General features: G+C 34.1%; 1 protein-coding gene and 1 long non-coding RNA gene across 2 annotated transcripts in view; one reads left to right on the forward strand and one right to left on the reverse strand.

Annotated features, from left to right (window-relative positions):
- The window catches only part of LOC137238133 (uncharacterized), a 480,771-nt gene that overhangs the window by 452,437 nt on the left and 2,085 nt on the right, over positions 1-26,249 (forward strand). The gene's annotated exons all lie outside the window — the stretch shown is intronic.
- Lerp (lysosomal enzyme receptor protein) overlaps positions 1-26,249 on the reverse strand; it is a 311,988-nt gene that overhangs the window by 2,157 nt on the left and 283,582 nt on the right. Inside the window, exons 15-16 of the mRNA XM_067762778.1 lie at positions 3,254-3,521; positions 2,910-3,040 (exon numbers count right to left, since the gene is read on the reverse strand). Coding sequence (XP_067618879.1) covers positions 2,910-3,040; positions 3,254-3,521 — 399 coding nt within the window. The remainder of the gene's footprint in view (positions 1-2,909; positions 3,041-3,253; positions 3,522-26,249) is intronic.

Here is a 26,249-nt window from a genome sequence, read left to right on the forward strand (position 1 = left end):
ATTGTTGTACAAGGCGTCGTATGGAAAATAATCAAGAAGAAGGAATAAGCTGTTAGGATAACAACACTCGGTGGTGAATTCGACTTGATTTGTACTCAATTAGGAAAACCAAAAGGTTCGAAATTTTAAATTAAAAAACGAAAACTATGTAGATCAATTTCGAAAAACTTAGAATTTCAAAATTTTTTACGGAAAAATTGGAAAAACTCAATTTGAATCTAGATTTTGAAATTTAATTTCATGAGTTGAAATTCAATATTCAAAACATAAAAATCAAGCTCTATGCTCATTTGCAATCAAAATCATTTTCGAAATAAATGTATGTTAAAACACAATAATAAAATTTCATAACTCAGGAAACTTAGGACTTACATACATAGAATGAAGTTTTATATTTAAACGTCGGCATTACCAAATTTGAACATAAAACTCAATACTTAACATAGAAAAACTATAAAATAAATTTTATATAAAAATAATATAAATTATTAAGCCTTAATTAAAAGAGAATTAAGTTAATGTATTGTATCAGATAAAATATGTTGGCAAATTTCATTTTCGAATAAATTCGAAATCGCAAATTGAAAACAAAAACTACACATGAAATCTAATTTTGTTAATTCAAGAAACTTTAATGAGCTGTGTGACAAAAACTATGTAGAACAATTTAGAAAACGTTTTTGAAAAATTTTAGAATTTTCAAAAGAGTATTATAGGAATTTCCAAATATTTTATTTCGAATTTTAGGAAATGTTTGAAAAGTTTGCATAAAACTTTTGGAGTATGCGGTTTTGCAATCTGATGTGTTTTTGCGCTCAAAATAGATTTTAAGCAAAATGTTTATTCTTAAAAACTTTTTTAGTTTTTTTAAGTCCTCGGAAATAGGTAAATTAAAGGACAAAATAACTGATACAATTTTAAATTATTTGGCAGCAATTTTTACACGCTGGTGTATATTACATACATTCACATTGGAAACTATTATTTTCAGTTTTATAGCAATTTCATACAGATCATGTTTGATCTCTTGTTTCATCATTTTCGATATCGAAAAAGTGGGCGTGGTCATAGTCGGATTTCGGCCATTTTTTACACCAAGATAAAGTTAGTTCAGATAAATACGTGAACTAAGTTTAATAAAGATATATCGATTTTTGCTCAAGTTATCGTGTTAAAGGCCGAGCGGAAGGACAGACGGTCGACTGTGTATAAAAACTGGGCGTGGCTTTGACCGATTTCGCCCATTTTCACGGAGAACAGTTATCGTCATAGAATCTATGCCCCTACCAAATTTCACAAGAATTGGTAAATTTTTGTTCGATTTATGGCATTAAAAGTGTCCTAGACAAATTAAATGTAAAAGGGCGGAGCCACGCCCATTTTGAAATTTTCTTTTATTTTTGCATTTTGTTGCACCATATCATTACTGGAGTTGAACGTTGACATAATTTACTTATATACTGTAAAGATATTAAAGTTTTTGTTAAAATTTTACTTTACAAATAAATTTTTTAAAGTGGGCGTGTTCGTCATCCGATTTTGCTAATTTTTATTTAGCACACATATAGTAATAGTAGTAACGTGCTTGTCAAATTTCATCATGATATGTTCAACGACTGCCAAATTACAGCTTGCAAAACTCTTAAATTACCTTCTTTTAAAAGTGGGCGGTGCCAAGCCCATTGTCCAAAATTTTACTTATTTTCTATTTCGCGTCATACCATATTCCACCTACCAAGTTTCATCGCTTTAGCCGTCTTTGGTAATGAATTATCGCACTTTTTCGGTTTTTCGAAATCTCCGGTATCGAAAAAGTGGCTTGGTTGTAGTCCGATTTCGCTCATTTTAAATAGCGATCTGAGATGAGCGCCCAGAAACCTACATACCAAATTTCATCAAGATACCTCAAAATTTACTAAAGTTATCGTGTTTGCGGACGAACGGACATGGCTAAATGAATTTTTTTTTCGCCCAGATAATTTTGATATATAGAAGTCTATATCTATCTCGATTAGTTTATGCCGTTACGGATTACCGTTATGCGAACAAGGTTAATATACTTTGTGAGCTCTGCTCAGCTGAGTATAAAAAAAGCTGTTTTGTCCTTAAGAATTTGTATTTTTTGTGGAAGATTGATTTCAATTAGGGGTCTAATGAAGAAAACTTAACTAACTGTTTCATTAAACCTCTGTCTGAGGTTAGAACTAGTTTAGAAAGCTGCACGTGAAGCTGAGAATTTTTAACTGAAGTTCAGAATTATCAAGTGAAGTTCCGAAAGTTGTAGCCGTAACTAAGGATTTTTATTTGTGAATCAAAAATGAAAATTCTGTAATATAATTAGAATTTTCTGAACTTCAGTTGTAGATTTTGGAACTTTGATTACAAATTGCGGCTTCAATTGCAGTTTTCCGAACTTGAATTAAAATTTTTCAAACTTCAATTAAAACTTTTTGAAGTAAAACTGAAAAAAGATGTTGAAATATTAATTTCATAATTCACAATACAAAACTTAAAATTCAAAATATGAAATTCGTTTTGTAGTTACAAAATTAAAAAAATAGCAATGTGATTTTCATAAATTTAAACTTCAAATACGACCTCAATATTTAAAATGTGGTATCAAAACTTTAGCACCGACAGTTCAAATTTCAAAATGCAAAGATCACTACTCAAAACTTCATCAGTTTAAGTTTTATATTAAAGATCTAAAATTTAAAATTGAAAGCCAATAAATTCAAAACACTTAATTGCAAAATAAGAGTCATAATCTAAAAGTCAAAACTCAAAACTCAGAATAAAAACTCAATTTAAAATTAAATTCAAATTAAGATAGTTAGATTATATCCGATTTCGCTTTGCCCTCCTTCATACGTACTAAAATAACCCTTCTTTAAATTTGATTAACTTACCCTCGAGTAACGCACAGCCGAGCTGCTGCGTCTAAACAACCTTCTCACACTATTACGGCGTGCGGGCGAAGAGGCAAATATACCCACACAGGCAGCTAGGCATGTCAATGATAATAACGCGGCCAATATAACTGTGAGGCAAATGGACATGTAGAGCAACCATCCGTGCAAAAATACAAACATACAAAGATTGGATATAGTAAAGAAATTGGAAAATTACAAAATTTCAAATTTACTGTGGCTAAAATAGATTAAAATGGAATTGAAAAAACGCAAGAAGTATGGTACATAATCGAAAAGGTATAACCTCTTTGGCTCGTGCTTGCACAACAAAGTTAATTTACCTCCAATGGAGCTCGTTTGCTCGGCAGGATGCTTGCCGCCACTATTAATGCTGTTATTGTTGTTGTTGTTAACGTTGCCTCCAGTCGGCGATGCTTTTGTTGCGCTACTAGCTGAGGTTGTGTTAGTTTTTAGTGCTATTTTTGTTGCTATTGTTGGTTTAATATTGCTACTGTCACCATTGCCATTCGCCGCTGGTATTGCTAGTCCAAGGAATTTGCAGATATCCGGAGTACGTTGCACTACAACCAAGTTACATTCCTTGCCAACCTGCAAGACAAAAAAAACCAAAAAGAGAATATTTAGTAAAAGAAAAAAATGTGTGTAAGTGAATGTGAAAATTGCGCAAAGTTAGAAAAAAATGTGTAAGAAATTGCAATGGTTACTTAAGATAGAGTGAGCAGGAAGAACAAAAAACGATGATTCAAAAACTAGTTTGCTATTTAACAAAGTAGTTGACTGCCTTAATCTTTGCAGCCGACTGTAGCCATTGCATAGCAGCAGTTAAAACTGCAGTAATATGTATGTAGATGCTTGCAGGCAGACTTTTGTACTTAACAAGCATATTTCGCACTTAGTAAATGCGCATGCTGTTAAAGCTGGTTGTTGTTGTATTAAAAAAAAATTATAGGGGTCGTTGGATAAAGACGATTTTATGGGCATTTCTTTGGAGGTAAAAATACACCTTACACAACTTAGCGTAGCACAGCATAACATAACTTAAAACAGCATATTAAAACATAACAAAAATTATCACAACTCGGAATTTTCCATCTTTGAATGAAAGACCTTTGAATAATTTTACATTGTGGAGAGAAATATGTTGTTTCGAGGTATATATGTACATAAAAAAAATAAATAAATGTAAGGCGCGATAACCTCCGAAAAGATCTAAGGCCGAGCTTCTCTTCCAATTTGCGTCGTGCTCCTCTTGATTTTCCCTACATATTGTCCGGACGGGACCTACATATTTTATGCCGACTCCGAACGGCATCTGCCAGGCAGATGAGTTTTCACTGAGAGTTTTTCTTAGCAGAAATACACTCGAAGCGATTGCCAAACACTGCCGAGGGGCGACCCCGCTTAGAAAAATGTTCTTCTAATTGAAAAACCTTATTTCTAAAATGTTGGTGTTGCCTTACCCGGGGTGTGAACCCAGGGCATACGGTGTGGTAGGCGGAGCACGCTACCATCACACCACGGCGGCCGTACATACATAAAGTAAATTTTTATGAAGAATAATTTTTTTGAACATTTCTACCCATTCTTCGTTTGCGGCCCAAATAAAATACTGATTTTGACAAAACTGAAACTGGACGGAAAGGATCAATTAACAACAATGATATGGCCCGAAGAAATTAGGTCCGGGCTTTTCTTTTAACTTGCGATTTGCTGTTTTCCGAATTTGCCTCCAAAATAACGGAAATGCATGTTTTATGTAATTTATGTCCAAAGGCAGATGCATTTTTGCGGAAAAAACATCGCTGCCGAAGGGCGTCAACATTTAGAAAAACCCTCGCCGTTTGTTAACTTTAACCTGTAGCATTCGCTAAGGGAGGAAAGCACACTCTCTCTATAACACGACGACAATAAGGACCCATTATGTTGGTACTAGCCTTTACTTAGAATACAGAGAGAGGAGTGTGACACTACTCATCTTTCCACAACTGAATAGACCTTTATCAAAATGACTTTGGATACCAAATATTATTGACCTACCTCAAAAAGTATTAGAGTTATAAGAATTGAATAAAATACTCCCAAGGGGGGGTGGGGAGCATACTGTCCGCCTTTTCTATAATTGTTTATTCCTCATATACTCTCATATCATTAAATCGGTCAATATATTTGCAGTTTTAACAATTAAAATTATTATTTAAAAAGACTATTCTCAGGGTGTGTAGGACCCCTCCCCAATTTTCGAAAAAAAAGCATAGCAAGTAGATGCCTTTGGATTATTGGCTATATGTGTACCAAATATTTTTCAAGACCGCACAGCCATTCTGGAGTGAATAGGTCGCAAAGTTTGTTAGAAATTAACTGTTCCTAGAATAGCTCTTTCAAGCCTATTTTCTATCAGCCTGTCGATCTTAGACCTCCCTAATCTCGTTCTACCGTAATTTAGTCAAACGACAAACGACCATACTTTCACATTTAGACTATTGTCTTCAAAGCTCAATGATTATTATCGTAGGAAAAACGCTTTAGCGGTCCTGTAGTCATACAAGAAAATATTGAGCTGCACTTGGGGTCTATCCCCAGCTCTGTCTTATTGGACTTTATGAATAACATACCGTGAGCGCAGAAAACCTCACAAACAGCGGAGACTTAAGAACAAAAAAAAGGAGCACTACTCAAAGTAAAAGAGAAGTATGGCGTAAATCTCCTCGGTGGTAATCGCGCCTTGTATAATTTTTATTTTTTTATGTATAGTTTTTCCATTCGGAAAAAATTTTATATCGCCAGTACCATGAAAGTTGTTAGAAATGTTGTTATTATAAGGTACATTAAGCCTGGAAAGATAGGGGCTGATATAAAAAAGGGTTACAATGATACAAAGTATCAAAATTTCGCACTTTCTTGCATGTATAAGTGGGGTCAAACTGATAAATTCCTTTGTGAACAAAATTTTGTTTCTTTCGTACTCACCAAAAAAATAAAAAAAATAAAATTTCTGAAGTAAAAAGAAATGTTACGTATACGAAACGGTACCCGTCTTCTAGTAAATGCGGATATGTTTGGGTATAATTGATTGGTTTTTTAATAAAACATCGTGCTTATCATATAAATGTTTTGCGACTTTTTCAAAATGATTTTCATATCAAACATGTACAGATCACTCCGCGAGGCAATGCCGATTTTTATGTTTTATTTATAAAACACTGCCTTTCGAAAACTAACGCTCATGGGCCTTATAAACACCAACTCTACAGATACCTACCAAGAAGCACTAATCGAAATGTGTCCAAAAATAGAGAACAATATTTTGACATATATGTACAGCTGGTGCATGGATTTCAAGAGGTCGTCAACCAGCACAAGCCAACCCAATCTTTAGCCTTGAAACTTAATTTTCAATATCTTTTAACAAATAATTAACTTCCAACATATTATAATCGACATATTCTCTTTTGAAGTACCACTCGCCTGAATTGATCAAATGACAGCCGGAATGGCTTCCAAACATTTTGAACTCCTCATGATGAGGCCATGGTGTTCTGATAGTATTGGAGGACCTTATATAGATACAAAAATAAGAACACATACATACACAGTAATGCGTGTGGAGCCCTTAGGTTGCAGGTATCTATGTATCTACGTACACATGGCCGCAATTTGCTTAAGTGAACATTAATGTTCCAGTGCGTGACTTGCACACAACGTGAGAAATTCTTCTATCCCACCCACATCTAATAGTTAGGAAGCCGCTAGAAAGCATAGCAGCACCAAACTTAAATAAAAGCCCTCTTAAAATAGCTGCAAACAACGGTGATGTCTTGACGAAGCACAAAGCAATGCGGTTGTAGTTCTTCTTATTACCACGATAGTTGCTTGTATGAAATTTCCTACAACAGCAACGCTGAAGCTACCTGTGAACTTAAACAAAAGGGAACACTAGAAAACTGCCACTTCCGCTGCTGCAAAAACAGACAAATAGCTATAAAACAAAATGCAGACGAACGAAGAAAATGTTCCACTTTGTAAAAAGCTAATATGAAACTGTGGATAGTAAAATGTGATAGTAGCGCTCGCTTCCAAAGATATAAAACAAAAAGAATGCAATAAAATAAATACAGCAGGAAGAAAATGGTAGCAAATTCTATCTGCAGTGCCCCACAAGACCGAAGCTAAAATACGAAAAAAAAGGAATTGAAGAGATAAAAATGAATACGCAGCTTGAGGTATTCGTTAAATGTCTTGCTAACATAAGCTCCTAGCTCCTTATTTTCTTCAAACTCGAATCATTTTTGCGTTAAATTTTCAAAATTATAAAAGTAGTAAATACTTTTATGCAGAATATTTAAAATGGTTATGCGCCTCAAGGTAGACTATATTTATTAAAAGTTGTCGGTAAAATAAACATAAATAGCATTAAGCAAAAATTGTAGTAGCAAGCGCAATAAAATACTATAAAGTGTATAAATAAATACGAATATGATACAAAAAGCGGAAAATTTAAATATAATACTGCATAAAGAAGTTAAGTTTTCTATAATGATGCAAAAAATTAAATTGAAAAACGATTGTAAACAAAACCAAAACAAAAAAAAAAAAAAAATAATAATAACTCACACAATTTCTGTTTGTGATGGCAATTATTTTAGCAGACATGTGGCTTCAGCCGCTGCGGCGCTGATTATTAAAACTCATATTATATTATATAAATTTATTATTTCAGAGGCATGCCAAGAACAGCTGCGAGTGAACAACGTCAGACTGATTTTTATAAAAATTATCTGGGTTATATTATAAATGTCAAAGTTTAGATGCCAGTATGTCGCTATGTCTTTGTAATAGCCTGGAAGGTTCTACGCTTTTTTTTGTTCTTTTTTGTTGGAAGGGCCCTAAAGCCCCTGACAGTTATATTTTTATCAGCTTTTTGACTAAGAATGGCTGAATATATCTAGTTGATATTTGGTGTACAGATAGTCAAAGGTCTGAAATCATTAATTGGCTACTTTTTTCCCTCAATAAAGCAGTGATGCCTCTCAAATACTTGGGAACAGTAACTTTTTAATTATGTTTTAAACATCAGAACTTTAATTCTATTATCCTAATCCCCTAAGGATTCATTTTTTTAGATCGCCATAACTATAAGAGGCCGCCGTGGTGTGATGGTTGCGGGTTCCGCCTATTACACCAAAAATACCGGCTTCACGCCACCGGCAAAGCAACGTCAATATTGAAGAAACAAGCTTTTTTTCAATTAGAAGAAAGTTTTTCTAAAATGGTCGCCCATCAGCAGTGTTTGAAAGCATTTCTAGTATATTTCTGCCATGAAAAGCTCTGAGTGAAATCTCATCTGCCTGGCAGATGCCGTTCGAAGTAGGCATAAAACATGAAGGTCCCGACCCGCCAACTTGTAGGAAAATTAAAAAAAGGGAGCACGAAGCAAATTGGAAGAGAAGCCCGGCCTAAACTCTCTTCGCATTTTATCGCGCCTTACATTTATTTATATAACTCTAAGAACATTTAACTTAGACCAATCATATTTGGTATCTAGGTTAGTTATGTCGAGGTCCAATCAACTGTACTGAAGTGAGCAGTGTGATGTCGACAGCGACGTAAGAGATTTTGGGAAAAAAAAAGGAAAAGAGTTCTACCACTCAGAAATCTCCCATCCAGAAACGTATATACAAATCGCTTTAACTAATTATTTTAATTAGGGCCGTTTTTCAGGCAAACTTCAAAGTTTATATTTCGGATAAAAACATTTTTTGTAAAAAAACAAAATTTGTGTTTGTAGGGCAAATAAATTTTAAACTTTTTATAAGAGAACGGTCCTTGGTATATTGAGCCTAGACCAAGTAAATTTGGTACACAACACTTTTTTTGTCCCAGAAGTCATCAACTACCATTTTTATACTCAGTTGAGCAGAGCTCACACAGTATATTAACTTTGCTCGCATAACGTTAATCCGTAACGGCATAAACTAATCGAGATAGATATAGACTTCTATATATCAAAATGATCTGGGCGAAAAAAGAAATTCATTTAGCCATGTCCGTCCGTCCGTCCGTAAACACGATAACTTGAGTAAATTTTGATGTATCTTGATCAAATTTGGTATGTAGTTTACTGGGCGCTCATCTCAGATCGCTATTTAAAATGAACGAAATCGGACTACAACCACGCCCACTTTTTCGATATCGAAAATTTCGAAAAACCTAAAGAGTGCGATAGTTCATTACCAAAAACGGATATAGCGATGAAACTTGGTAGGTGCGTTGACCTTATGACGCAAAATAGAAAATTAGTAAAATTTTGGACAATGGGGGTGGCACCGCCCACTTTTAAAAGAAGGTAATTTAAAAGTTTTGCAAGCTGTAATTTCGCAGTCGTTGAAGATATCATGACGAAATTTAGCAGGAACGTTACTCCTATTACAATATGTGTGCTAAGGAAAAATTAGCAAAATCGGATTACGAACACGCCCACTTTTAAAGTCAAATTTTAACAAAAAATTTAATATCTTTACAGTATATAAGTAAATTATGTCAACATTCAACTCCAATAATGATATGGTGTAACCAAATACAAAACTGAAAGAAAATTCCAAAATGGGCGTGGCTCCGCCCTTTTCCATTTAATTCGTCTAGAATACTGTTAATGCCATAAATCGAACAAAAATTTACCAATCCTTTTGAAATTTGGTAGGGGCATAGATTTTATGACGTTAACTGTTTTCTGTGAAAATGGGCGATCTCGGTTGAAGCCACGCCCAGTTTTTATACACAGTCGACCGTCTGTCCTTCCGCTTGGCCGTTAACACGGTAACTTGAGCAAAAATCGATATATCTATAATAAACTTAGTTCTCGTACTTATCTGAACACACTTTATCTTGGTATAAAAAAATGGTCGAAATCCGACTATGACCACGCCCACTTTTTCGATATCGAATATTACGAAAAATGAAAAAAATGCCATAATTATATACCAAATATGAAAAAAGAGATGAAACATGGTAACTGGATTGGTTTATTGACGCAAAATATAACTATAGAAAAAACTTTGTAAAATGGGTGTGACACCTACCATATTAAGTAGAAGAAAATTAAAAAGTTCTGGAGGGCGAATTCAAAGCCCTTGGAATCTTAGCAGGAATACTGTTCGTGGTATGAAATATATAAATAAATTAGCGTTACCCGACAGATGATGTTCTGGGTCACCCTGGCCCACATTTTGGTCAATATCTCGAAAACGCCTTCACATATACAACTAAGGCCCATTCCCTTTTAAAATACTCATTAACACCTTTCATTTGCTACCCATATCGTACAACACACATTCTAGAGTCACCCCTGGTCCACCTTTATGGCGATATCCCGAAATGGCGTCCACCTACAGAACTATGGCCTACTCCCTTTTAAAATACTCTTTAATACCTTCCATTTGATACCCATGTCACACAAACACATTCCAGGTTTACCCTAGGTTCATTTTCCTACATGGTGATTTTCCCTTATTTTGTCTCCAAAGCTCTCAGCTGAGTATGTAATGTTCGGTTACACCCAAACTTAGCCTTCCTTACTTGTTCTTCTTAAACTTGTCCATCCCAAATTCCATTGATCTCCCATCCACCACCACTTTCACACCATTTTCCACTCACACTTCTACCCCAGTCAAGGATGTGTCCCTGTAGCAAATTGCAACAATTCGCACATTCATAACCTTTTTTTAGAATTGGTCGACACCTGGTCCCCTTCTCGGAAAGGAACCGTATAAAATTGGGAATCTATAGCATAAGTCATATAGATATTCCCCTATAAGCAAAAGTGAGTTGAGCCAAGCGCCTCACACTTCAGCTCTGTTTCGGAATCATTCTCCGATATTTTTAAATAACACATCGGAGATTTTTTTTGTACTGCTTTGGGAACAAAACTTCGGATAATTTCGAAATAATTTTAAAGCTGTGTTGAGGATTATTTCGGAATCAGCCTGAACCGTTTTCAGAGCTACATAAAGATTCTTTAAAGGTAACTTCGGTATTTTTTCGATACAATTCCGAAATAATTTCGGGATTGTTTTCGTTATTATTTCGGATTCGGATCGATTCGATTTCGATGATTTAGTGACTATTATCTTGGGATCATAACATAAAGGTTTTTTTCATAGTTTCTGGACCATTTCAAGGAACTATTTTGATATGATTTCGAAATCGATTGCGATTTGCCATTGTTTGTTCTTGTTTTTCTGGATTATTTTTAGACTGTTTCAGGATTATTCTCGAACCTGTTTAGGTACTCTCTTACGGATCATACCGATAGTTTATCACAATAATTTTGTATATAAGTAATAAGAAAAAGAATTATAAAACTTATAAGCCAAAAACTACGGATTTGTAAAAGAAAAAATTTCCAAATAGGAAAAAAATTATAGAAAAAACTGTTTGTTACAAAGCTTTAATTTTGTATATGACTCGTAAGCTCTTAAGTGCTATACAATAAAGCCTAAACTATACCTTAAAAAAATGTTTGTACTAAAATACGCGACTTCAATCCCGCGCCACACCATGATTTATTACTGAGAAAACGAGTCCGTTTGCCTTTCTAACTCCCGCTTTCTTTTAGCATTTATATGAGGTTTCAACGTTTCATAATTCCTTTATAGGTATGTTTATAACTTTCACTTTTATTCACTTTCCATACAAATCACCGCTGCCAGCTGTTCATACTTAATTATGCATAGACATTTGATTAGACATCCGTTCCTTTGCTGTGATAGCACAAATACATATACATTTTCACTTAACACCCACCATATTTTTTCACATTTAGCTAAATATATTCACCCCTTTTTGCGTTTTTACTAGCATCATTATATTAAGCAGGATCATTAATCGTAAGCGTAATCGTTCAAGAGCGCGTCATTAAGATACGCCCCTGAAGTCATATTTGATTGTAGGAGTTTTCACTATGGCTTTGATTGATTGATGCGAACACTTCCATGTATTTATGCGTATAAATGTGTGAACGAGTTACCACCAGGGCTACCGCTGTAGATGTGAGCCCGCCTATTATTGTAAAAATTTATAAAAAAAAATCTATGTTGTTCTATCAGTGGCAAGATATCGAATTCTATAAGCTCTTTCTCATGACCCAATTACCATGTCCATTTTGCAGTCTCTTCGGTGGATATTTCTTAAGGCATTTAGCTTAAAAAGTGGGGATGTTGAGAAGAAGTACACACCAAAATCTGCCGTGTGTGACATGTTGAGAAAAAATGTACCACAAAGCTTTGCAGTGTGCGGCAAAGCGCTGTTGCTGTAAGGACAAGGGTGTAATATTTCTCAAGGCCATCTCTAATGACAGGCCAATCTTAAAAGGGCATATACTATGTATAGACGGAGATTGTCCCTGCTACAATCGGTATTAGAATTATCATGCCTAGTGTCAGACATGCAGAGCCACAGGGAAATTTTTCTTCAAAATCACACTTAGTGGGGTTGTTGTTTGTGTTTTTATGGCTTATATTTACTACTTTTCACTTCTGTCTTAGCTTAGCCTTTATTTATGAAAGTCGTGAAAATTTTAGACTGTGCTGCAGCAGAGCTATGTGGAAATGCAGCGAGATTAGAAATTTTTGGCACACAGCTAAGAAAAAAATCCACCACATTTGGAAGGAGAAACCCAAAAAGGCAACTTTGATAGCTCTACGACTTAAGCATGGATATTTTTATCGACGCTATTATGGCAATGGGTAATGAAATATGGCTCGGCATCAATGCCAAGGTTTCCTTCATTTGTGTGCTTAATGAGTTTAAGTATATGACAGGTACAAAGAAGAGAAAAAGTGAGCAATGAGGAATGGAAAATTTATACATATATTTATAGGAATTTATAAGTGAGCCTACTGCGAATGTATATGCAGTGTCTCTCCAGGCTTTAAAAAAATATAGCATATTTTAAGGACAATTTTTGTATATTTCAGTACAAAATTGGGAAATCCTTCAGCCGATTTTTGAGTAACTTCTCGTCGAGCCAGAGTCTTGAAACTTAGAATATACCTCAGAACCCGATGTAAATGTAACGTAATGACAAAATTAAGTAGGAGTATTGCGATCAATTTTTCATTAACTTTTTTGAGCTAGAAACTTGAAACATTAACATTATCAACCGGAGAAAAAATAGACGCTAGATGGGGCACGGATCGAGTTTATTAAAAAAATCGTATGAGGTTTGCATTTCGGGATCGCTAGAAATTTTGGACATATTTAAGAGGCCAAATGGAAAGCGGGGAACCTATAACAAACTCCGTCTTACCAAATTTAAACTTAAGCCTAGTTGTTAGGCTAGATTAGATTGAACTAGTCAATCAATAAAGACCTCACATAGAATGAATTTGTTCATAGTTTTATTAGGATTTTGTTTTACGACCGAACGGAAGAGCCCCCATCAAGTGCCAGGACCTATGTTATAGAATAACTTTGCACTCTTGGCAAATGCAAGAAGTTTTCAAGGACCTAGCTTAATTGCTGCCTCGAGATCTGGCAACTCTGCTACCCATATTAGCTGGAACCTCGACCATGGCTCTAACACAGAACGTGCTGAACCGTTTCTTCCTGCAGCTCACACTTTCAAACATGTGCTGTTACTTACGAGGCCTAATTATAAACATGTGACGTCAGAAGGCAGTGTCCGGTTAGTATGCTCATCGTGAGCCTTAAGTCTTCTCCATTCAGAGATATGAGCCACCTTGTGATTCCAATATCGTTGGATTTGCACATGTTCTTGGAAGTTTTGCAGCCCCGCGCTTCTGTCCACGGCTGTCCTGCTTGATGGATCATATGAACGTCCTGTTTCCTGTTGGTTTCTCCCAAACGGATAGGAAAGTCTACTGTCGATACATCCAGTACAGCACTCTACTTTGTCAACTTATTTGCTTTTTCGTTACCTTTTATCTTTTTGTAAGCGAAATTTTTCCAATGCGTCTTTGCATTCCACTAATAAAACTTATCGATAAAGTACTTTTTATCCTAATATTCAAAAAGTATCAAATTTGGGTAGGCTAAACACGATGAGCTTAAAATATACTCACTTTTTGCAACAATTCCATTAAAATTAAATTTGTTACGAAATTCTATACTGTTGATAATTATTTTTGTTATGTCAATATTGCTCAAACACTTTAACGACAGAACAATGAAACCGATTTATGCAAAAATTTCATTTCATCGGGGGTCTGTTTGCTTACGTTTGATAGATTTCTGTATGAATTTCGCATTTCTTTACCAACCAAAATAATGAGCTTAAGGGATTTTTCTGAGGATGAAAGTAATTTCATTGACGAAAATGCTTAAAAGGAGCGACATATAAAATAAATTTAAACTTTGAACTTTATGACTGCAAGCACGTAATGCTAGAAATAGACTTGGAGGTTGTAAATAAACACAAAAATTAAATAATACACAAAAAGGAATTTAATAAAAATGCTCAACACTAAAATCTGTGCCAAAAACTAAATTTAACAAAATTTATAAGAACAAAAAACGTATAGGTAGTGTGGAGGGAGCGTGTTCGCCTAGTTTTTTTTTTAGTAAACAGATTAGTAAAACAGATTTCGTATTGAAATTGAATTTTCATTCCGATGTGGCACACTCTCCACTTTCTCATTTAATATAAATATTGTTTTGAGTTTCATTTTCAGGTATGCATCAATGTTAGTGGCTTATATTACACAATACCATAAAGGCAGCATCATTGCAAACAAACAGCGCTCCTGCACTTAAGTATGCCAAAGTGAAATCGGTTAAAATCTGTTTTTAATTAAATTTTCAACTTTGCATTATTGTTATTGTTTTGAATTCGATATGGTATGTTCATATATATGTATGAATGTAATGTTGTTGTTAGTTCTCTTTGGCTATTGAACTGTAATGCAAATTCAATTCAAGTGCACGTCCTTCATAAAGCTGGTGATATGGATTATGAATAATGAAATTTTATTTTATTGTTTTATTGTTACTGCTGTCAAGGTTTTCCTCTTTATTTGCACTATGCATTTGCACGTTGACCTCAGTTTTATGATTGTTTTACAAATCAAGTGTTATTAAACTTTTCGATATGAAGTATTGGGTGGGTCGTAGAAGAATTAAATGGAATTGGTTACGCGAAAAAAAATTGGAAATATGAACTAAAAGCGTGGCAGTAAAGTGCAGTGCGAAAAAATTGAAATATGTCGAAACGTTTGACTAATTTTAAGCAATTTTCTTTAATTTCTTGGGGATTGTTATTATGGTAAAATAGGTTGTCTTTTTTTTTGGATATAGATCAAACAGGGTTGGGTTTGGGTTTGTTTTTTAGCGTCCCTTCCAGGGCTGAATCTTACTAATGTAATCGTATTTGTATTTGCCCATGTTCTCTCGGACTGACTGACTGAGACCAACTTAAACACAGCTACCTTGAAGCACTATTTATCTATAATTGAAGTTAGAGTTTGAAGGCGGGAACCCAGACAATGCGGTCAAACATGAAAGGTGCAAACATTTAATATTCTTCACAGCGTCCCGGCAGACAGGGTTCTGCGCGGAAGTTGACTCACAGCCCTTGTCACTTCCCCTGTTACTCTCTTTTTTATCCTCTTTTGATTTATCTTCCCTTCATCCTTCCAATATCCACGGTTTTCCTCCCAATCTCTCTCTATCTTTTCCTATCTATATCGATCAATTACCCCCACTCTCACTTTCACTCCCACTCTCAATTAGAGGTACAGGAACTCTATCTTTGGTATAAAAATATAGGATAGTTGTTTTAAAGCTGAGGTATGGCGAAAAAGTTATAACATTATTTTGTAGTCCCCCGCCTACTATATTCACAGTGGCAAGCTATTTCAAAAATTATAATTTTTTTATTCAAACTTTTAGTTTTCAGTAAAAATTTTTAAATGGACTTTGTATGTCAAAGTGTAAGCCGAGCACTGGCGAGCATTCTTCGGACCAACGCGCTTTATTCCACTGAAAGAAAATTCATGAGGTAATAAAAACAGTTTTCAAAATCACGAAATGATTACTATATAATTAAATAAAATTCGAACGAAGAATCCATAAAAGGAAATATATAAAGCAATATTTATTAAACCGGTGAGTACACTAACATTTCCACTTAAAATTAGAAATTAGTCAAAAAAAATTCCATATTCTAAATTATTCCATACCTATTCAACAGCAAATTCTAAACATAACAAATAAAAATTTGTTGTTTTTGATTCCTAATTTAGGTTGATTCAATGCATGATTTGACCACAAATTCCATACTAATTAAAATTCAAAATTTTTCACAGCCAATGCAGCGGCAATTAAAAAAGCTGTCGCTTTAATTAAATTCGTGCTTGTTATCTTTTAGTTAATAAAAAATTGGACTATAACAACACTACTTTACAATTTAGATTGACTTTAACCACAAAGAACTAGAGTGTTTTCCAGACTATTGCTAAGGTAGGACTCAGTTTTTGAAAACTTTTTGAACTTCTACCAAAGACCTGCGATATAATAGGCGAGCCAATTCATTAGGTATAGTTCAAATATTTTCAGAATTGTATTGTTGATGATGTTTGGATGGACGGGATTCTAAGCACCAGTATAAATTTCTCACAACATGCAGGTAATAACACACGTTATTTATTTTACTTTAAATGTTATAACCGTTTTGTATAGTACTGATTTTGTATTTTATTGAATATGCTGTCGGAATGGACGCGATTTTAAGCAAGACTAAATAATATTTACTTATTTAATAGTGCTGCCAGAATGAACGCGAACTAGAGCAGCAGATAAAGAATGACCACACAGCAACTAGGACTTCACTGCGTAGGTTTGAAAGGGCGTGTTTCCAAATTACCCGACCGAATTTTTTTTTTAATTATTTTAGGCAATAAGTATGTGCTCTTTAATTAGGAAGAACGAATCAGAGGTATGGAAACAAGTGGTATACTTACTAAAATAGTCACACAAACAACGCCTTTGAAAATGTATTCTACAACACATGCTGAAAAAAGGTGATTGAAAATTACGCCCTCAAACTCGTTAAGCAAAAAGGGCTGTTCAAAATGTAGGGCTGATCATTTCGCAATAAATACATGCTTTGTCACGAGAGGCTGTACAAGCAAGGAGTATTTCGTCCTGGATATTTTGAAAATTCGTATTTATGAATCGGTTTGGTTAGTATAAAAATGCATATCTACGATGAGGAAGTTGAAAGGTCTTAGAAAGAAGCCAACACCTTCGGTTGTATAAGTTTTTGGTACATTTTTCAGATTCAGATATTATTCGCGGTTCAGTTATTTGAAAATCAAACTTAAAACAGAGAAAGCATAGGAGAGTAAGCATTCCGCTTTTTTAAAGGGTGCTGCATAGTTTTCATTTCCTTTTTTGCGCCAAAACTAATAAGATGCTGGTAATTGAAAATTACATATCAACCTTGCTGTTTTTTTTTTATTTGTTTTTGTTGTGTAGTGTAACGTATTTATGCATGCGATCATTCAAACATTAAAGAGTTTTGTCTGAAATTAATTTTTGTGCATACAAATAAGCTTGTGTGTAATATATTAATGAAGCGTAGCTATCCTGTAGCAAATGAAAATTTTAAAGTAAATTTACATAATTGTATTTAAGAATACGTATATATGTGTGAGTTCAATTGAAAAAAAAAATAACAGTTTAATATATTTCATATAACACTTATACACATATACATTTAAGTTGGAATAATAATAAATATGGTTATGCCGGATATCCGGTAGGTATTCGAATCATATAGTATCTCTGCCGTCCTAAAAAGAATGTGAGTATCTACATTTTTACTGAAACTGATATATTGAATTTAACTTGTTTTTAACTTTCTAACATATGCTATTTATACCTTTCATGAAAATGAATTGGTATATTAACTTCGTTTTTTATTGAAATTAGGTATTTAGGGCTAATTTGGATCTTTTTGTGATGTTTCTATTTATGCAAGAAACAGGTTCAAATGGGATTTCCTTATACATGAATTTGACGCCTCTGTGAATGACTTATGTTCGAAAAAATATTTTATTTAAAATCTTTATGAATTGTTTTTGTAATTTAAATAAAACATATGCCTTTGAATAGTGTCTTTCAAGCACAGGGTCTGTCGGATACGTGATGATTTTCTACCTATTTTCAGAAATTCGGGTATGTGGTAAATCAACTCTAATCGACATAATTCTGTTGTTGTTGTTGCAGCAGTCCATAATTCTGTTAACAACTAACTGTGAACACAAAATTATTATATAAATTCAATTTAATTAACATTCAATGAAAGGCAATTCCCAGTGCATGCAATTAAAATTCATGGCAGGTGAGCAAAGTTGCACAAACATAATGAAAATAATAATTGTTATTATTTAACTTTTGCCATTGAGCTGTCTGAAAATTAAATGAAAAACAAAATTTGATGTTTATTACATAGTTATTTGCTGCTTTTTAGAGATCTAAACAAAAACTTATATGTTAATCAAATTTTGCGAAAGTCAGCCAGTGTTTGTAAACAGAAAATATGATAATGTTAAAAATATTGGGGAGTATAGCTTTGTCATTCACAGATTGCACGGATTGTTTATATCCTACAACCAAATATGCAAGACTTTGAGAGCACGCTATTGCACGGTTATCTGAAACGCTTAAAAATATTCATGTCAAAAACATACTCGGGGTGTTTGCCAAGCCACTGTCGAGGGGGAACTTGCTTAGAAAAATATTTGATATTGTAACGAATTTTGGGAAATTCCGCTTATTTGCAACCTTCTATTAACGTTCGAATCACTAAACTGTTGAATAAATAACTTCACTATTCAATAATGAAAAATGGCCTCTATTCAAGAAATTTACAATACTACTACTTCTCGACAGATAGCGTGCTTAAATCAAACTCATTCTGATTCTCAGCTCCTTTTATACTTTGCGATTTCTCCTTCGCATACTTCTCGGCGTTTATATTTCTAGAATTTACTTCTCGTTTACAAGCTATAAATTTCTCAGCTATAACTACAGATACACGATTTTATAGCTTCTCTCGTGGCTCATGCGCGTGTATATGTGAGTGATACTTGCACAAATGATTGCATACTTTTGGGAGTATCTCAGATATATGCATGTGTTTGTGCGTTACTCTCCGCTACTTGTATGGACATATGGGTAGACATGATTGATTTGTTGATGTGCATACAAGCCACTGCTTAGTATCGGCTTAGAGATGATAGTATCCCTTAGTGTTGCTAATATTCGTCACACTACTGCCTTTCCCAGGATTTTAACCGACGACCATGATTGTGGTTGGCGGGCACGCTACCCACTACTAGACGGCCTACTTTCTTTGAGAAAAACGTCAACTGCGATTAAGCCTTGAAGAAAAGAATCTACGATCATACGAAGATATGTATTTCACAAGATTTACGGCCTCGATAAAAAAAGTAGGAGCATTCAACGATAGTTTCTAAATTTTGATTTCCTTACTCACTATATAGTTAGGAAAACTTAGATAAAAGCAGAACGTGGCCGAATAGGTCAACGACTGCTTCGGATGAATTATTCCCTGAGAGAAACAACAGTTAATCGTTCTTTGAAATTATTGTTCAGATTAATTATAAAGAAAAAAGTACGAAGTATTTAATCGCAGAGACACATTTTCAACTTATTTAGTAATACGCTCTTGAGGGCATCCATCTGCTATTCAAAAATACTGAGCTTTTCTTGATTAAGTAAATAATTTGTGAAAAATAGTAACGAACGGATAGGGCTTCAAATATAGTACGATTCGAGCCCACATTCCTGCTATGATCTATCTGTTTACGAATATACTTGACCAAAGCCATACCTTGTTACAAATATTTTTCAATGGTCTCTGAGGATTTCAGTAGAGTCTGTTTGCAATTAGATCGATCAACGCACGAACTCGAGTTCGAGTTTCAACCAGGAAAAAAGGCTTTGAATCAGTTTACAAGGTATAATGTCTTTTTGCCCTATTATTGCATTGTTTAAATTTTTTACTTATTATTCAATAAATTTAAATTTAAAATTGCTTTAAAATGGGTTTTATACATAAAAACATCAAGCAACAGGGTACTTCCCGCTTAACAACAACAAACTCTATTTTTGACTTTACAATTCTGTACAAATTTGCTCACCTTAAAATCGATTTTACACTTGCATAAGTTTTCATAAGTAAAGCTACAAAAAAAACTTAATTGATATTAAATTTTTAAACACATAATTATATTATGTGCGAAAATAATACAATTTTTTTCAAACCAAAAAAAATGTATGAATGTATATTAGGGTGGGTCGATTTGTATGAACGAAAGTTAACCGATATCGCACCATCGATTTTTCGATAGGATTTGGGCTCAGGAAACAAAAGTTCCACTACGTATACCCAAACAAATTATTTTCGAGCCTACGAAATTTCATTTTTTTGGTTTTTTTCGACTTTTATTTTTAAGGTTTTTTTCATGACTTACTAAAAAAAATGTTCATATGTATACCCTATCCGACCCAAAAATGTATATATATTTTTATTTTTTTTTTTTCGAAAAGCTGTTATCGACAACGTTTTTAGCGGACATTTTTGGGTCGGACAGGGTATACATGAACATTTTACAATCAAATTAATATTTTTTAAAAATTTAAGTCGAAAAAAGGTCAATAAATGAAATTTCGCAGGCTCGAAAATTATTTTTTTGGGTGTGCGTAGTGGAACTTTTTTTCCTTAGCCCAAATCCTGTTGAAAAATCGATGTCCCGATATCGGTTAATAAATCGACCCAGTCTAGTATATACACTACATAACTTATTAAATCATTTAAATACTGTGCTGTATTTGGTATGGCAATAAAAGCAATTAGCAAACATTTAAAATATGAAACATTTACATAATTGATTTTTTTTTTTTTTTGCAAATTATTACAATATAAGTATGTACAATTAAAATTTATATTACAAAAAAATCAACACTTAAGAACAAAAAAAAAATTACTATTAAATTTTATCTTGCACACAAAAGTGCTAACATCCTTCTGTTAACGCCTATAATTCAGACAAGCCGAGACATAATTCAAGCTTTTCATTTAATTTATATCTTTAGGCTTCGTAAACGCATTAAATGCCGACATAATACACCTACAAGCATGAGATTTTGCAGCTAGAGAAAGCATGCAAAAAAATTTCAAAATGTTCTTTAATTAACCTGCTTAAAAGCAACTTTACGCTGAATGCAAAAAAGAGAGCTTTTCCACTAGAAGTAACAAGATGTAGAATGAATGGATTGCAATTTCTAACACTTTTTTTTTACACTTAATAACTTACACTGTTGCTCTTTGCTACAAAATGCCGCCTACAAAATGCATGCCGGTACCTACCTACATACATACTTACTTAAGTGCACTTGTGTGAGAACTTTGTTGCATACATGGCGTATACGTAATCTAGCATACAGATGAATGTATATATGTGTGTAAATATGTGCTTAATATACAAAGTAAAAATTTCCAACGAAAAATTTGCTAAACACAAATTGCATAAAAAAGTTTAATGCTGCCTAAATGCAAGCAAGTTGAGCCATATATAAACGCAAAAATATGTGATTGTGTGTGCGTGTGTGTTAAGTTGAGGTGTTTGTATGTATAGGCGTTGATTCATACAATAATGTGCCTGAGTGTACGACTATGCATTGATGTGTAACCAAAAAAAAAACAAAAAACAAGTAAGGAAGGCTAAGTTCGGGTGTAACCGAACATTACATACTCAGCTGAAAGCTTTGAAGACAAAATAAGGGAAAATCACCATTTAGCAAAATGAACATAGGGTAACCCTGGAATGTGTTTGTATGACATGGGTTTCAAATGGAAGGTATTAAAGAGTATTTTAAAATAGAGTGGGACATAGTTCTATAGGTGGACGCCATTTCGGGATATCGCCATAAAGGTGGACCAGGGGTGACTCTAGAATGCGTTTGTACGATTTGGGTATCAAATGAAAGGTGGTAATGATTATTTAAAACGTAGTGGGCCTTAGTTCCACAGGTGGACGCCTTTTGGAGATATCGCCATAAGGGTGGACCAGGGGTGACTCTAGAATGTGTTTGTACGATATGGGTATCAAATTAAAGGTATTAATGAGGGTTTTTAAAGGGAGTGGCCCTTAGTTGTATACGTGAAGGCGTTTTCGATATATCGACCAAAATGTGGACCAGGGTGACCCAGAACATCATCTGTCGGGTACCGCTAATTTATTTATATATGAAATACCACGAACAGTATTCCTGCCAAGACTCCAAGGGCTTTTGATTTCGCCCTGAAAAACTTTTTCATTTTTCTAAAGTTATATTTCGCGTCAATAAACCAATCATATTACCATGTTTCATCTCTTTTTTCGTATTTGGTATAGAAACATGGCATTTTTTTGATTTTTCGTAATTTTCGATATCGAAAAAGTGGGCGTGGTCATAGTCGGATTTCGGCCATTTTTTATACCAAGATAAAGTGAGTTCATATAAGTGCGTGAACTGAGTTTAGTAAAGATATATCGATTTTTGCGCAAGTTATCACGTTAACGGCCGAGCGGAAGGACAGACGGTCGACTGTGTATAAAAACTGGGCGTGGCTTCAACCGCTTTCGCCCATTTTCACAGAAAGCAGTTAACGCCATAAAATCTTTGCCCCTGCCAAATTTCAAAAGGAATGGTAAATGTTTGTCCGACTTATGGCATTAAAAGTATTCTAGGCGAATTAAATGAAAAAGGGCGGAGCCACGCCCATTTTGAAACTTTCTTTTTTTTGTATTTTGTTGCACCATATCATTACTGGGGTTGAATGTTGACATAATTTACTTATATACTGTAAAGATATTAAATTTTTTGTTAAAATTTGACTTTAAACAAAATTTTTTTTTTAAGTGGGCGTGTTCGTCATCCGATTTTGCTAATTTTTTTTAGCACACATATAGTAATAGGAGTAACGTGCCTGCCAAATTTCATCATGATATCTTCAACGACTGCCAAATAACAGCTTGCAAAACTTTTAAATTACCTTCTTTTAAAAGTGGGCGGAGCCACGCCCATTGTCCAAACTTTTACTAGTTTTCTATTTTGCGTCATAAGGTCAACGCACCTACCAAGTTTCATCACTTTATCCGTCTTTGGTAATGCACTTTTTCGGTTTTTCGAAATTTTCGATATCGAAAAAGTGGGCGTGGTTGTAGTCCGATTTCGTTCATTTTAAATAGCGAGCTGAGATGAGCGCCCAGGAACCTACATACCAAATTTTATCAAGATACGGACGGACGGACATGACTAAATGAATTTCTTTTTTCGCCCAGATCATTTTGATATATAGAAGTCTATATCTATCTCTATTAGTTTATGCCGTTACGGATTACCGTTATGCGAACAAAGTTAATATACTCTGTGAGCTCTGCTCAGCTGAGTATAAAAATTACAACACGCTATGAGTGTATACTCCAGTGTATTTAAAAGTATATATGTATGTGTATGTATGTATATGTGCATGCTTTTTATACAATATTACAACTTTGTAGGTTTTTGTTTGTACAAATGTGTGCAACAAAAAAAGGAGCAACCAAGTGTTTGAACGCCTTTCAAATTACCGATGGCACAAATTGTGCCGCCCATCTAGTCATGCACACCTCGAATGGCGCACAATGGCTCGGCTATACCTAGGCGTTGATAAGTATGCACATTTCTATGTACATACACATATGTATGTACGCTTACTTGAGTCTCAAAGCAGGCGTTACTTTAATCGAACATATGAGCAAATATGTGTGCAGTTATGAATGTTTGTAAAAGAGCAGCAAAAAGGCAAGGACCTTTAATGCAACCACACTCTGCTCTGCAAGCATACGTGTGTATTAAGTGCATGTGCGTTGGACTGTGCAGAAAAAAATTGAAAAAGTACGCAAGTACCGCATTTGCAGATTATCACATGATAGCGATAGACAAAAAAAACAATTTGGATCCTTCTTAAACAATACTTGCAGTTTTAATCAAAACTTGTTTATCCAAAATTTAAAAACAATCAGCCCAATTTTAAATATTTCCCCGGAATTTTGTTCTCGCGGATATTTTTATTCCCGCGGAAAAATTCCTCCAATTCTGTTCTCCTATAGATAGCAATAATTGGGGAATAAGAGTTTCAAATTTTCGAAGTCAGCTGTTTTGTCAATTGAAATTTCGTTAGCATTGCTTATTTTGTTTAAAAAACTGAAACATTTTATTATTGTTGCGAATTTGTTTCAAATTAAGAAATAAAGTATAAACAATGAACAGTATTGCATTTCATATGGTATTCACTGACATGAGTAATGAATCGGTGCACAGCAATATCAACAGAGGAGCATAAGAAGAAGAAGACGGCGGCATAACACAAATCCGCTGGAGTTGCCTGCTTCCATTCAGCAAAGCAATTTTCTGACGCCCAAGTCGAGTTGAATTCGTCTTTTGGGATATGCCAAAATCTATTTAAACCTTCTTAAAAAATTCTTGCGCAATTTCTGGATGGCTGCATAGAATATACCAAGAGCTCTTCTGTTGCTTATGATATACTTTTCGACTTGAAATAAAGTATATTGTGGTGGAACGTACATATTTTAGCAAATAAGTATTCTTTCTTAAAAGCAGCACTTTACTTTGACTATTTTGATGCATTCGCTTTCATTTAACTAGTGAAAAAATTACTAAGAAATGGCAAAGAAATCTCCATCTCACTCATATTTATAATACCTACTTTTCTCCCATACCCGCTTTCCGCCTTTTCGAACTTTGTTCAGAATACGAGTAATGGGAGAAGAGAAAAAACTGGCAAGGAATTTTTGTTTAGAATAGGATTGAATATATCCATGTTTTCCACACCAGCAAATTAGTGCTATCTTTTAATGCCCTTTTGAACTTCGAAAGCATTTTCAACTATCAACAGCAGCGAAGAGAAAAATAGCATTGACAAATTTTTTAAATTTCTTCAATTCAATTATTTTTTTTTTTTTGTTTTCGTTATTAAAAAAAAAAAATGTATGAAGTTTGTAACTGAAACTGTGCACACTAATCTCAGAAACGTTTTCGGCAAAATTCGAAAACTCCAGAAAACTTTACGAAGGTTTCGAACTTTTTATTTGAAGTTCTTTATATTTTTTTGAACAAACAGTCTGGTAGCCCAATCAATTTTGGTCTAACAAAGTACAAATTACAGGTCAGTTGAAATTCGCATTGATTTTGGACAAGTTTTTCCGAAGGGTGCTACAGATTTTCTTGAATATAAAAAAATGGCACACTTTGTATGCTGGAAAGTCTAAGACACTCTTCGAAAAAAATATTGTAACGATTTTACTGCAAATCCTCTTATTTGTCCTTTTGCTAAGTTCGATCACTAACCTGTTGAATAAATAACTCCAATATTTAATAATGCAAAATGGCCATTATTAAAGTACTTCACAATAAATAACTCTATTTTCAAATAATGCTGCTATTGCTCGCTAGATAGCGTCTTAATCGGAACTGCTTGTAGCGCCTCTACCGCTGTTGCTTTTATACTCTGTGATTTCCTCGTGGCATCTTCTAGGCGCTTCCAGAATTTACTTAGTTACCGCCATATAATTATAACTACAGATGCACGTATATAGCTTCTCATATGCTTTTATTTGTGAGCGACACTTCCACAATTACAATTGCATACTTTTGGGAGCATCTCAGGTAAGATATCTGCATGTGTTTGTCCATATCTTCTCTGCTGCGTGTACGTACATATGTGTAGACATAATGGTTTATTCGTTTATGTAGATACAAGTGACTGTCTGCATTATTGTTGTTGTGACTTCATTTACTTAGCATCAGACTAAGGATGTGAGTATCACTTAGTGTCACTCATATTCGTCACAATATCGTCAAAAATCAAAGCAAGTTGTGAGGGATCTATAACTTCTACTTTGTTGGACTAAAATTGATGGAGCTACGAGACTGCATACTACAAAAATATAAAAGGGCTCTAAAAAAAGTAAGTAACAACAACAGCTCTAAAAAAAACGAAATTTTCTCCAAATTTTTAGAAATTTGTTTAAGATTGATTTCACTTACAATTTTCGTAGAAATTTTTTCTTAAAATATTGAATGCAAAAAATTAAGAATTTAATTGATATAATTAATACTCTTTGTGCTGCGTTCAAATGCACAAAAAAGTTATAAGACGAAATTTAACGAAGTTGATATGGAATCTGCAAATCGTGCAAAGTATTTTTTCTGTTGAATCTGATTTAT

This window comes from Eurosta solidaginis, chromosome 1 (assembly GCF_040869045.1).
Source record: "Eurosta solidaginis isolate ZX-2024a chromosome 1, ASM4086904v1, whole genome shotgun sequence".
NCBI lineage: Eukaryota > Metazoa > Arthropoda > Insecta > Diptera > Tephritidae > Eurosta > Eurosta solidaginis.